The 12,718-nt window shown below is 42.3% G+C and overlaps 1 protein-coding gene across 1 annotated transcript in view; it reads left to right on the forward strand.

The window, feature by feature from the left end:
* The window catches only part of ryr2b (ryanodine receptor 2b (cardiac)), a gene marked incomplete at both ends in the record, with an annotated part of 396,550 nt that overhangs the window by 48,270 nt on the left and 335,562 nt on the right, over positions 1 to 12,718 (forward strand). Inside the window, 1 exon segment of the mRNA XM_084321996.1 lies at positions 4,772 to 4,905. Within this exon segment, the coding sequence (XP_084178122.1) occupies positions 4,772 to 4,905 (134 nt within the window).

Genomic DNA, 12,718 nt, shown 5'->3' on the forward strand with positions numbered 1-12,718 from the left:
AGCAGCAAAGTGATGTGTGTTTTACGCTCCTCATGGGAGTGGTCGATCCAACGGAGGACGGCGTCGAACACCGTCTCCTCGCTCTTCACGTTCAGATCATCCCTCTCGATGATGTCCACCAGTTGCTGCAGGGACAGCTCCACAAACTCCTGTGAGACGTGCAACATCTCCTCAAAGTGGCACACGGTAAAGAGATGGGCCTTGCGCCTCAGGTCAGGGCAGCAGTAGATGTCCGTGAACCTCCAGATGCCGACACAGTTTTCCAGAGACAGCTGGCCTTCTAGGAAGTCAGAGCACGCTCCTACTATGCCAGTGACGAGAAGCTGGTCTGCAGCCACCAGAAGCTCTTCCACGTTCTCTGCTGTCACCAGCACAAAGTGTGTGTAGGCGTACTCTATGATGAGCTGCATCATACCCGGGGACACCCCAGGGATACTGTAGACTGCTTTCTCTGAGACGCTCCAGCGAGTGAAGAGGGCTCTGTGGGACGCAGAGTATAGAGATATCTGATGAGTAAACAGTAAGCAACATTCTGTCCTGTGTAGTAATATATTTTCACTGTAGAAGTTTAGGGTCTTAGCACAGTAGAAGTATAGTATATTTTTACAGTAGAAGTACAGTATGGCATCTGTTTACTAACCAAGCTAACCTGAACCAAGCTAACCTGAACCAAGCTAAGCTGAACCAAGCTAACCTGAACCAAGCTAACCTGAACCTAGCTAAACTTACCTGAAATAGGCGCTGCAGCAACACAGGATCGCCTTGTGGGCGTTAAACTCAGTGCTGTTGACTTTAATAACCACATCACAGAACCTTCCCTCCAGACGCAGCTCATTAAGGATTGTACAGGACATTGTTTCCTTTTCCATGTGGGTATTTTAAATTGTATCTACAGAATATATTCAAGCTTACAGACAAATAACCGGAAACTACAAGTGAGATCTTGACTTGTCTTCTGAGATCTGAGATCTTCTGAGAGAATTGATGAATATGTACACAAATGTTCTAGAATGTTTGATTATGACATCATACTGTGACCACAAATGTTCTAGAATGTTCTATTATGACATCATACTGTGACATCACAAATGTTCTAGAATGTTTGATTATGACATCATACTGTGACATCCAGTGATGGGAATAACGGCGTTATAAATAACGGCGTTACTAACAGTGTTAGTTCTTTCAGTAACGAGTAATCTAACGGATTACTCTTCCAATCTTAATAACGCTGTTACCGTTACTGACAAAAAATGCGGCACGTTACTATGATTGAAGCTGTTTTTTTCATCAGACAGCTCTCTGCGCCGAGAAGCAATACTTTTTTTCCTTTGTTAGTGGGCAGTGCGCGATTGGCTGAGGTTGAGTAAAATGCATGGTAAGCCAATCAGAGGTAGAGGTGGGCGGGTGTTCGAAAGAATCCAGAGTCTGACACACAGCGACAACACAATCAACTCAGTCAACGACAGACCGCGGTTCCGTGTACGTTTTGAGTTTGTTTGGCGAGCCCAAATAATCCAAAACTAATCCAACAAACAACACAAGCGAGCATTCAACGACAGACCTGACGGGTCCATGAGCGTTTTTTGTTCACTCTTGTGTTAGTTGTGTTGCAGTGCAGGGCACTACAGTAGTGGAGGCTACAGCCTTATCAACAGTGCTGCACTTCCTGGTTTAATAGCAGTCTTCAGGTGCTCAGATATATATATATAAATTATATATATATATATATATATATATATATATATATATATATATATATATATATATATATATATATATATGTATATATATATCTGCATGTCATGATTAGATTAGTTTAGATGATTAGATTAGATTCTTATATCTGTATGTTGTGTATGTCATAAATGTCATGCATTGAAAATGGGGGACATTGATGTAAACAAGACGAAAGTCTCTCTGGTCTGCATCCCCTTAACAATTGTGTGTATTGAGCTGTACTGTACTGTACCCATTCTGCAATCTGTTAATTAAAATGTTCAATCAATCAGTATATATTTGTTATTTATTTTTGGTATAGTGCTTAACAAGCATAATTTAATGTTGCCCAGTTGTGGCCTGTTGAGGGGCAATACATATCAAAAGTTCCAAAACATCTACTGTGTTTGTATTTGTATGATCCACTATATAAACATAGTAATTATAATATCTACATACATGGCATTTGATTGGAGGCTAGTCTCACTTTGTCCCACAGCAACATTAAAATAGTTTATTGTGTATGTTGTTTATGTAACAAATGTACTTGAAATTAACGCAATAGTTACTTTCTGAAGTAACTAGTTACTTTTATCATTTGTAACTGAGTAAGTAATTTAGTAACTTTTTGGAAGAAGTAACTAGTAACTGTAACTAGTTACTTTTTAAAAGGAACTTGCCCAACACTGGTGACATCACAATGGAACATGTTTGAGTTCCATTTGAATAATTTTAATTATATGTTGACATTTAAAAAGACAGCCGCAGAGAGGAAGGCGCTCCAGAGGGTCGTCAACTCGGCCCAGAAAATTATCGACTGCCCTCTCCCCTCACTGGAAGGACTATACAACTCCTGCTGCCTTAAAAAAGCAGTAAAAATACTGAAAGACCCACACCACCCGGCCAACAAACACCTCGTACGGCTGCGCTCGGGCAGGCGTTTCAGCGTCATGCCCACCCGGACTAACAGACTGAAGTTTAGCTTTTATCCTAGGGCCATATGTGCACTAAACTCAGCTAAAATGTAAAACAACAGTCTCCCCACGCACACGCACACACAACATTAAGGGATAGTGCAATTATCTTTTACACCCCCCTGTTTATGTTAATGTTATTTATGCCTTACTCCTGTTTTTATATTTAATACTGTATCGCTTGCCTGACCGCAGCAGTTCAAAGAGGCAGTTGTTTGGGTGGAGTCCTTGATAATTCTCTTAGCCTTACCCATGCACCGCTTGTTGTAAATGTTCTGGAGAGTGGGAAGCCCCCCTCCAATTATGCGCTCGGCTGAACGGGCCACTCTCTGTAGTCTGCTACGGTCTTGTGCGGTGCTATTCCCAAACCAGGAGTTGATATTGCCAGTCAGGATGCTCTCTATTGTACATGAGTAGAAGTTCTTAAGGATCTTCTGACTGACTGGAAACTTCCTTAGGCGCCTGAGAAAGTAGAGGCGTTGCCGTGCCTTCGTCACAACACTGTCAATGTGTGTGGTCCATGTCAGGTCCTCGGATATGTGGGCTCCGAGGTACTTAAAACTGTTCACTCTCTCAACCGGTGCCTGGTCGATGCTGAGGGGGCTGTAGTCCCTGACCCCCGACCTCCTAAAGTCCACAATCATCTCCTTTGTTTTGCTGACGTTCAGGGAGAGGCTGTTCTCTTGGCACCATCCCGCCAGGGCCTTGACCTCTTCCAGGTAGGCCCTCTCGTCGTTTGCAGAGATCAGGCCCACCACTACTGTGTCGTCAGCAAATTTGATGATTGTGTTGTTGTTCCGCTGAGCCACACAGTCATGTGTGTACAGGGAGTAGAGGAGGGGACTCAGAACACAGCCCTATGTTGAGGGTGATGAATGAGGAGGTGCAGTTGCCTGCTCTCACCACCTGGGGTCTACCCGTCAGGAAGTCCAAGACCCACTGGCAGAGGTCATAGTTCAAGCCCAGGTCCCTGAGCTTGGCTATGAGTTTGGAGGGGACTATGGTATTGAATGCTGAGCTGTAGTCGATGAACAGCATTCTCACATACAGTAGTTACCCTGCCTCTTGTCCAGGTGTGATGCTGCTGTGTGCAGCACATGGGCTATGGCGTCCTCCGTGGACCTGTTGGGGCGGTATGCAAATTGCAGGGGGTTTAGTTACTGTATTGTACCCATTCTGCAATCTGTTAAATAAAGTTTTCATTCATTCATTAATACTTTTTGGAAGAAGTAACTAGTAACTGTAACTAGTTACTTTTTAAAAGTAACTTGCCCAACACTGGTGACATCACAACGGAACATGTTTGAGGGTCATTTGAATAATAAATAATATGTTGATATTAAAAAAAATACAAATAAAATGATAAAAAGAAACTACATAAAACAATGATACAAATTATAATAAAATATTTAAGTAAAATGTATAGAAATAAAGAAAAATAAGACTATGAAATAAAGATAATAATTAATTTAAAAGCTATTTTAAAAAGGTACGTTTTGAGCAGTGCCAACCGAGTCTGCTGTCCTAACAGACTTGGGGTCTGTAGGGTAAGCACTTATTCCCTCCGCACTGAACATTTATGGAGATGTATGGGCCTTTTAAGTCAGTGATAAAAGTGTCTTTCAAGGATAAGTGAGCTCCTGCACTGATTATTATAGTTCGATATTCAATATTTGATCACCAAAACCCCCCAAAAAGCATAAAAAGGCCCCTCCCCGCCCAAAAAGGGCCCTTAAAAATAGCACAGGCCCAGTGCCCTTTTCAGCCTTTGAGCACCTGCCCCTCTAAAGTCCTGTGCACGTCCCTGGATATACGCACAATCTCAAGCACACGTTCATTTTGATAAATCCCACACTTTGCTTAGAAATGATCGTACGCACGGTTTACGCACATATCTGTGCGTACGCACCATTGATAAATGAGGGCCCAGATTTTTATTCGCTTCAATCACTGAACTCTCAATCACATTTAGAACAGGCGTCTATTTGGGACTCTGCTTTTATTTGAAGTTTTAGGGTACTTAGGGAAATGTAAATGTGCCTCCATATAGCGTGTGTGTGTGTGTGTGTGTTCCCTAGGTGCTTGATGTGCTGTGCTCTCTCTGTGTGTGTCATGGTGTGGCAGTGCGCTCCAATCAGAACCTCATCTGTGACAGCCTGCTGCCAGAGAGAGATCTGCTGCTACAGACACGCCTCACCAACCAGGTCACCAGGTACACACACACACGCACGCACACACACACACACACACACACACACACACACACACACACACACACACACACACACACACACACACACACACACACACACACACACACACGCACACGCACACGCACACGCACACGCACACGCACACAGTTGCTTTGTTTCTGTTCATTTCATTCTGTTCATATTCTATTCTATACTATTTGTTTGTATTAAGTTCTGTTTGTTTTATATTTGTTCTTGTATCTGTCTGTTTATTTTTGTACCTGTTTCTATTGATTTCCCCTGATGTCAACCAGACTCTGTGTGCAGCCTCTCAGGGCTTGCTATGTTCTTTAAAGAGGTCTGGCTTGTTGTTGAGGCTTTACAGCCTGCGTCAGCATCAGTCAGGCAGTGGTTGTTCTCTCCCTCATCTCGGGGGTTCAGCTTCTTCTGCTGTTTTTCATCCCTCAGTCTTTCTTTATTAACTCATTCACTGCCAACAACGAGTATACTCGTTATTGGCCGCCAATCGTTGGACGCCAACAGCGAGTATACTCGTTGTTTGATCGTTATTTCTTTTATTCTCTATTTCCATTCATTATCCATCCAGGAAGGCTAGTGTTACCATAGGGCAGGGGTCGGCAACCTGTGGCTCTTTAGCCACTCAGCTGTGGCTCCCTGGTAAAAAAAGAAAGAATAATAAAAAAAATTATAATAATAATAAAAAAAAAAAATGTATCTCTTATTTTGGAGATCGAGGTCATACTGTGACACTGAAATGAAAAAATATTTCATCAACTAAAATATTTAGTCAAGTAAAATATTTCATCCACTAAAATATACGTCACACCCCACGCCTCTCCCTGCCGTCTGCAAGTGGCTAATTTTGAGTTTCCGGCCCCCCAGTAAACTGACCATGGATACATCCAAAAAAGAGGAAAGTCTGAGGAAAATAGAGGGTTTAATTCAGCGTCGACAGATTAATTTGCTTTCACGACTAACAATGCAGGCTTACCTGTATGCCTTATATGTGGTGAGAAATTTTATTTTATAGATTTTCCACAAATAAGGGAAGGACTCAAATAGAGCTGCATAGTTCTGTGTTTTATTTCAAAGTAGGTCTACACATGGTAGTCTTTTTTCAAAGTGGACTACTTTTTATTTTATAAATGTTCCACAAATAAGGGAAAGACTCAAATAGAGCTGCATAGTTCAGGGTTTTATTTCAAAGTAGGTCTACAGATGCCAGTGTTTTTTCTCCTCTTCTGTGTTTTATTTCAAAGTAGGTCTACACAGCCAGTCTTTTTTCTCCTCTTCATAAGAGTTTGAGGGTTTCCTTTGTTATAACAGGTAAAAACTAGTGCTGTCAGGTGATACATTTTTTTTAATCTAATTAATTACAGGATTTGTAATTAATTAATCTAATTAATCGCATTTTAATCGCATAACCATTTTAGGCCTGATATTCTATATATATTTTTTTTTTGATCAATTTTTTTTATTATTAATTACATGAAACAAGACAACACAATAACCACAGTAACAAAAAACATAACTCCACAGGAGAATAACAAACAATAATAATACAGAATAATAAATTATAAAGACAAAAAGAAAAAGAAACAGCGTCCAACCTATCAAATATAGATGGCTACTTCAATAACAAAAAGGTCTTCAAACATGCCAACCTTTCCCCACCTTTACAAAGTGGAGTGGCTTAAAAGATTGTTTACGAGAGTGTTGCCGCAGATTTACTGTAGATAGCCTAGGTCCCTTACACATGTTCAAGACTGCCAAACTTGCAGAAGGTAAAGTGTAAGAAGAAAGAAAATCTTCCTCCAAGTTGGTTGACAGGTCAATCAGTCTGCCAATATTAGTCCCTTGGGGAGATGGCATGTGAATTGACATATAGCGCAGAATAGCTAAATATCAACCCCCCCTAAAATCCCCCCAGTCAAAGTTAAGAAGGACAAGACAAAAACCAAGACAGACAAGACATTTCCTCCTCCCCCTCCCCAGAGACCGCCGGACCCCCCCGATCAAGCGCCCCAACCCCGCTCAGCCGCACACGGCGGTCTTTACCTTCTCAGCTGCTGCGAACCACAGGTCAATGCCAGCCTGCCCTACCCCAATCACCCGAGCCGTGGATATCTCAAGATAAATCACATCCAATAGAGTTAGGGACCAGTTAATCATTGTAAGCTTCTCAGGCTCCTTCCATCTCATTGCTATTAGCTTCTTCGCTGCTGTGACGCCCGCTAGGACAACCCTTTTCAGTTGTACGGACGCGGGTAGTGTCGTTATATCGTTCAGGAGTAGCGTAACAGCTGTGAATGGGATAGTTAAGCCACACAGATCTGAAAGTTTGTCCGTTATTGACCTCCAGAAGCGGGCCACTGGTGGGCAATCCCAATACATATGCATATAAGTGCCAGTGGCCTTTTGAGAGCACAAAGTGCACCGAGAGTCGGTTATCAGTCCCATAGCAAATAGCTTCCTAGGTGTAAGATAGGTCCTATGAATATAATTAAAATTAATTTGCTGGTGATTGGGGTTGCGGGAAGATAATGCCACATTTGCCCAAACATCATCCCAGTCAAACTCGGGGTCCAACTCCGGGATATCCACACGCCAGATTGTATCCAATGATACATTTTTATACGTGGATTGAATTAAGAGCGTATAAAAGTCTGAGACAAACCCTCTGGATGTCGTCCTGTCCACTATGAGCCTGAGGAAGGGGTGTGGGTGCAAAGCTTGAGCCCACGGTACGCCATGCGCCCTCAGTGCTGACCTTAGTTGAAGGTAAAGAAAGAAGGACTCGCCGGGAAGATCATAAAATTCTCTTAAGTCCTGAAACGCACGGAGGCCGTTCTTATCATAAATATCCTCCAGAGTATGCACTCCCCTCCTTTGCCATTGAGGAATATTAACCGGCTTGTGCCCAACAAGTAATTGCTGGTTATTAAAAATTGGAGAGTCCAGGTGCCATGGGCATTTAACCCCACACGACCTCTGTACATTACGCCACGTTTGGATCACGTGAGTTATGATCGGTCCATACCTCAGCCGGCATTTCGAAATAGAGACAGTGGAGTACACTACATCCTGCAATCTTAGCGGAGATACCGCCGCCGCTTCTAAGGAGCGCCACGATACAGCCTCTACAGGGTCTAGCCAGCACATCAGAGGTCTCAGTGAAAAGGACCAGAAATAAAGTTTAAAATCAGGGATTGCGAGGCCCCCATCTTGTTTTCTACGTTGAGTAGTAGCCCTTTTGATTCTCGGGCGTTTGTTATTCCAGATAAACTTAGATACCATCGATTGTACCTTGCGCCAGTGGTCTATTGGAGGGGGCAGGGGGAGCATTGAGCTAATAAAATGTATCCTAGGCAGGATGTTCATTTTGATTATGGAAGCCCGGGCTTGTAAGGAGTTAGGAAGGGACGACCACCTGTCTAGATCCTGGCGTATTTTATCATAAGTACCCGTGAAGTTGTACTTAGTAGTTTGGTTCAGCGTGGGGAATATCTCTATGCCCAAGTATTTAAAATGTTCTACTATGGGGATATCAGCTGGTAGTCGTACCGCCTTGGCCAGCTCATTAAGAGGTAGGCAGGCTGATTTGTTCCAGTTAATCTTAAAGCCTGACAATTTACCAAAGTCGTCGATTATCCTCAATAATTTTGTGGCCGACCGGGAGGGGTCGTCCATGAAAATCAGCAGGTCATCCGCATAGAGAGCAATTTTGTGTGGAGTATTATTGACCATTATGGGGAGGATGTCCTCCGATTGCCTAATAAATTGGGCCAAAGGTTCGAGGGAAAGCGCGAACAGTCCTGGGCTCAGAGGACAACCCTGTCTAGAAGATCTGGAGACTGGAAAGAGTGTGGAACAGTTTTTGCCTGTCAGTATCATCGCAGACGGCGAGGCATACAGGACTTTAATCATATGAATAAAACTCTTCCCAAGACCCATGACCTCAAGTACCTTCCACAGGTATGACCACTCAAGTCTGTCAAACGCCTTCATGGCATCCAAAGACAGAACTGTGGATGGAGTTGTATTGTCTTTACTGTTATCGATTACATGCAACAGCCTCCTAAGATTATCTGCAGCCAGACGCCCCGGGATAAAACCAGTTTGATCGCAGTGTACCAATACAGACATAAATCTCTGCAGGCGACGAGCCAGCACCTTGGCAAACACTTTTAAATCGGCCCCGAGAAGACTCAAGGGTCTATAGCTACCACAATCATTGGGATCTTTGTCCTTCTTGAGAAGTAAAGAAATCAACGCCATATTGACATCTCTTGAGAACTCCCCTTGTTCGATAGCGTAATTGATCATATCGAGCATCAATGGACCCAGTTGGTCCCAGAAAGCTAAATACACTTCTGGTGGAATACCATCCCAGCCTGGTGCCTTACCCCTCTGCATTTCAACAATCGTCTCCCTCAATTCCACGAGAGTAATCGGTCTCCCCAGTTCCTTGGCCTCTTCCTCAGAAATGTGGGGTATCTCAAGCCCGCCAATGAACGATTCAAATTTAGAGTCATCAAGATTACCCTCTGAGCTATATAACTGTGAGTAAAACTCTTTAAAAGTGTCATTGATCTTTTTCGAATCAGTAGTGACTGCACCCTGGCTCGTCCTGATCGAGGGGATATCCGAGAAATGATCATTTGAGCGTATTTTCATTGCCAATAGATGGCTAGGTCTGGAGCCGTGAAAGTAGTAATTTTGTCTTGTCCTATGTATCAAGAACTCAGACTGTTGTTTAAGTATGGAGTTTATTTCTTTTTTGACTATCTTACGTTGTGTGTTTAGTCGTTCACTATAGTTAGTTTGCAAGGATGCGTATAGGTCCGCATATAATGTTTCCAGTCCTTCTAGCTTTTTTGACCGGGATTTTCGCAAATTGGAGGCAAATAGTGTGACATGACCCCTGATAAATCCTTTCAATGCGTTCCACAGGACCCTAGGGTCTTCTACTGTGCCAACGTTGATCTGCAAAAATTCAGCTAGTTTACTCCTGAACTCAGAACAGAAGTCATCGTTCTTTAGCAAGGTCGAATTAAAACGCCATCTGGGAGCTCTTGCGGAGAGCCTGCCAAAGGTTGCCGTAAGGAAAATCCCCTTGTGGTCTGAGAGAGCCAAGGGAACCAATGAGATATCGAAACTATCAAACATATTAGGGGACGCGAATGCATAGTCAATTCGAGAGAAGCTTTTGTGTCTGGCTGACAGGTGAGAGTAATCTTTGAGGGTGGGGTTGGATAAGCGCCAAAGGTCTGTGAGCCCCGTGTCCTGGGCCCACATCCTGAGGGCCTTAGAGGCCCGTTTTTGGTCGCTCGTTTCAGATATTCTATATTCTATAATCATATTTCAAATGGCATGTGTCCGGATGGCAGAATTCAGTACTGTATCTACAAAACCTTCTGTTTAATCATCTTCCATTTATTCATTTGCTTAGATTTTTCAGGTAAGTTTTAGCATGGTGTTATTCACAGTAAATTTTTTTTTTTTATTGATATTCTCATTTGGTTCATTACAATTTACTCAAGCCTAGTAACAGACACAGTATTTCTGACACTGGGAATACATTCCCCGAGATCCATAGATGTCCCTAGAATCAGATACCAAGAACATGCAAATGGCCCATACCAAAAAAAAGTCTGTAAATGTATAATTCTTTTTAATACATTTTGAGTTAATTTTCATAACGCGATCATTTGCTGTGTAATTAATTAATCTAATTAACGCGATAGACTGACAGCCCTAGTAAAAACAGCAATAAAAAGTCAAGCATTCATGATGGAACATTATATACCGATCATATGCATTTGAATTTTTTATTGTAGCGTGTATAGGGACGAAATGCCAATGGATTAAGTATAATATACGTCGCAGGCTATTACTAGCCTCCCAGGAATTACCCTAAACCGCTCTAAAACCATACTTATATTCACCACGGTATAAAATGGGAATGTATGGATGGAAAAATTATTTCTTTTTCACATATTGAGCGATAGATACTCGATGTCAAATGGGCCATAGTATTGCATCCATAGCTATAATATAGAATATAGTTATAGCCCTGCAAACAAGGTGACGACTCCATTGGTTTAATGCGTGGCAGCACATAGCCATATCCCGTTCCCAGCGTGGCAGAGAAAGAGTTAAAGGTCCCTTCCACTCAAACACATAAAAAAACGTGTTTACAGTTAACTCCTCTTGGAGGCATGACTTTGACTATACAGATTGTTATGTGTGCAGAACTTGTCAACAGAGTGCCCTTTTCACATTCTTCCACGGAAGGGGGGGGGGACATCCAGGAAATGCTAACATGAAATGCTAATGTAAAACTTGTATTATAAGTTGATACATCTAGTGATGCAGGAAAACAATATTTCTTTCCAGCAAATCTCTTAGTTATAAGATTGTGTAAGCTAAGACATGTTGTGTTCGTGTGAAACACATTTTTGGCGAACCATTTAGGTGGAAAAAGAAAAGGTCAATGTACTGTAGGGCTGGGCGATATGGCCTAAAAATAAAATCTCAGATTTTTTCACACCACATCCGATTTACGATTTTAATAGATTTTTTTCTCTAGAAAAAACTAAAAACGCCAAGGAAATCATTCAAATAAGCTTTGTTTTTATTTGACACAAAAATAATTATAATAATTATCAAACCAAGATGAATTTCCCTATGAATTTCCCTATTTCACCTAACACTTTGGGTGCCAAAAACGTGTTAATACGTTTCTGGGTAGTTTTTCCTTTTTTCCTGATATTTTTATTCATTATCCATCCAGGGAGCCTGTTGTTACCATAGGGAATGAGTCTGAGGTCGCCAAAGTCCAATACCGGCCACATCCAGCTAGACGGCGGTATCGAGCACCCTTTGAAACCTTGTATCTTGGCCTGTGCGTCGATCTAATGTTTCCAACAGGTTCCAACAAACTGTCTTCTTTAACTTCCAGCAGTACATCCAATAAAGTGATCAAGTGATCAACATCCGGAGTTTCCACGTCAATTTCAATGTCCATCTGATTCAAAACTCGTGTAGTAACACCTCTGATTGCGCCCCGCTTTCGTCTCATTCTTTCAATTTTAGTCCGACGTTCGTCTTCACCCATTCTAGAGCAATCCAAAACGTTCATATCTCCCGGGTTTCGGCAGTTGATCTCATCATGATTTAAATGAATAGGCTTGTTTGAGATTGGCGACTGGCGAGGCCTGCGCAGGCGCACTGCATCGCACTGGGTTGTGAATAACAAGTTAACTCATTCCTGCCTGCTTGCCTGAACTTATATATGCGCAAATAGAAACATGTATACTGACCTGGCCTGCTTCGGAGTTCAGTGGCCTGACTGCGGGCACAAAAAAAAATTAATAAAAAAAAGCATTTGCCAGTCTGCCAGGGCAGCCAGGCCATGCCAGTCTGCCAGGCCACCGGGAAAACTCCCGGTGCTCCCGATGGCCAGTCCGCTAGTGCCCCCCCCCCTTCTTGCATTGATGATGAAACATAATACCTATGATATAGATTTGATTTGAGAATAATAGCAGGTCCAGGCAAGAAATGGCAACGGTTATAGTATAATGCACGCATAATGCTATTCCTCAGCATTTCAGGAATTACCCCAGACCGATCTAAAAACATACTTATATTCACCATGGTATAACGTGCGAATGTATGCATGGAAAATTATCTCTTTTTTGCATCTTGACAGAAAGATGACAGAGTGAAGGATGAGGTTCTTGACATTATATCTACAAGATATGTACATCATATCTACTGTTGTGAAGGGCCAGATTAAACCGAATATAT

Source organism: Notolepis coatsorum, assembly GCF_963971535.1.
Source record: "Notolepis coatsorum genome assembly, chromosome: 9".
NCBI lineage: Eukaryota > Metazoa > Chordata > Actinopteri > Aulopiformes > Paralepididae > Notolepis > Notolepis coatsorum.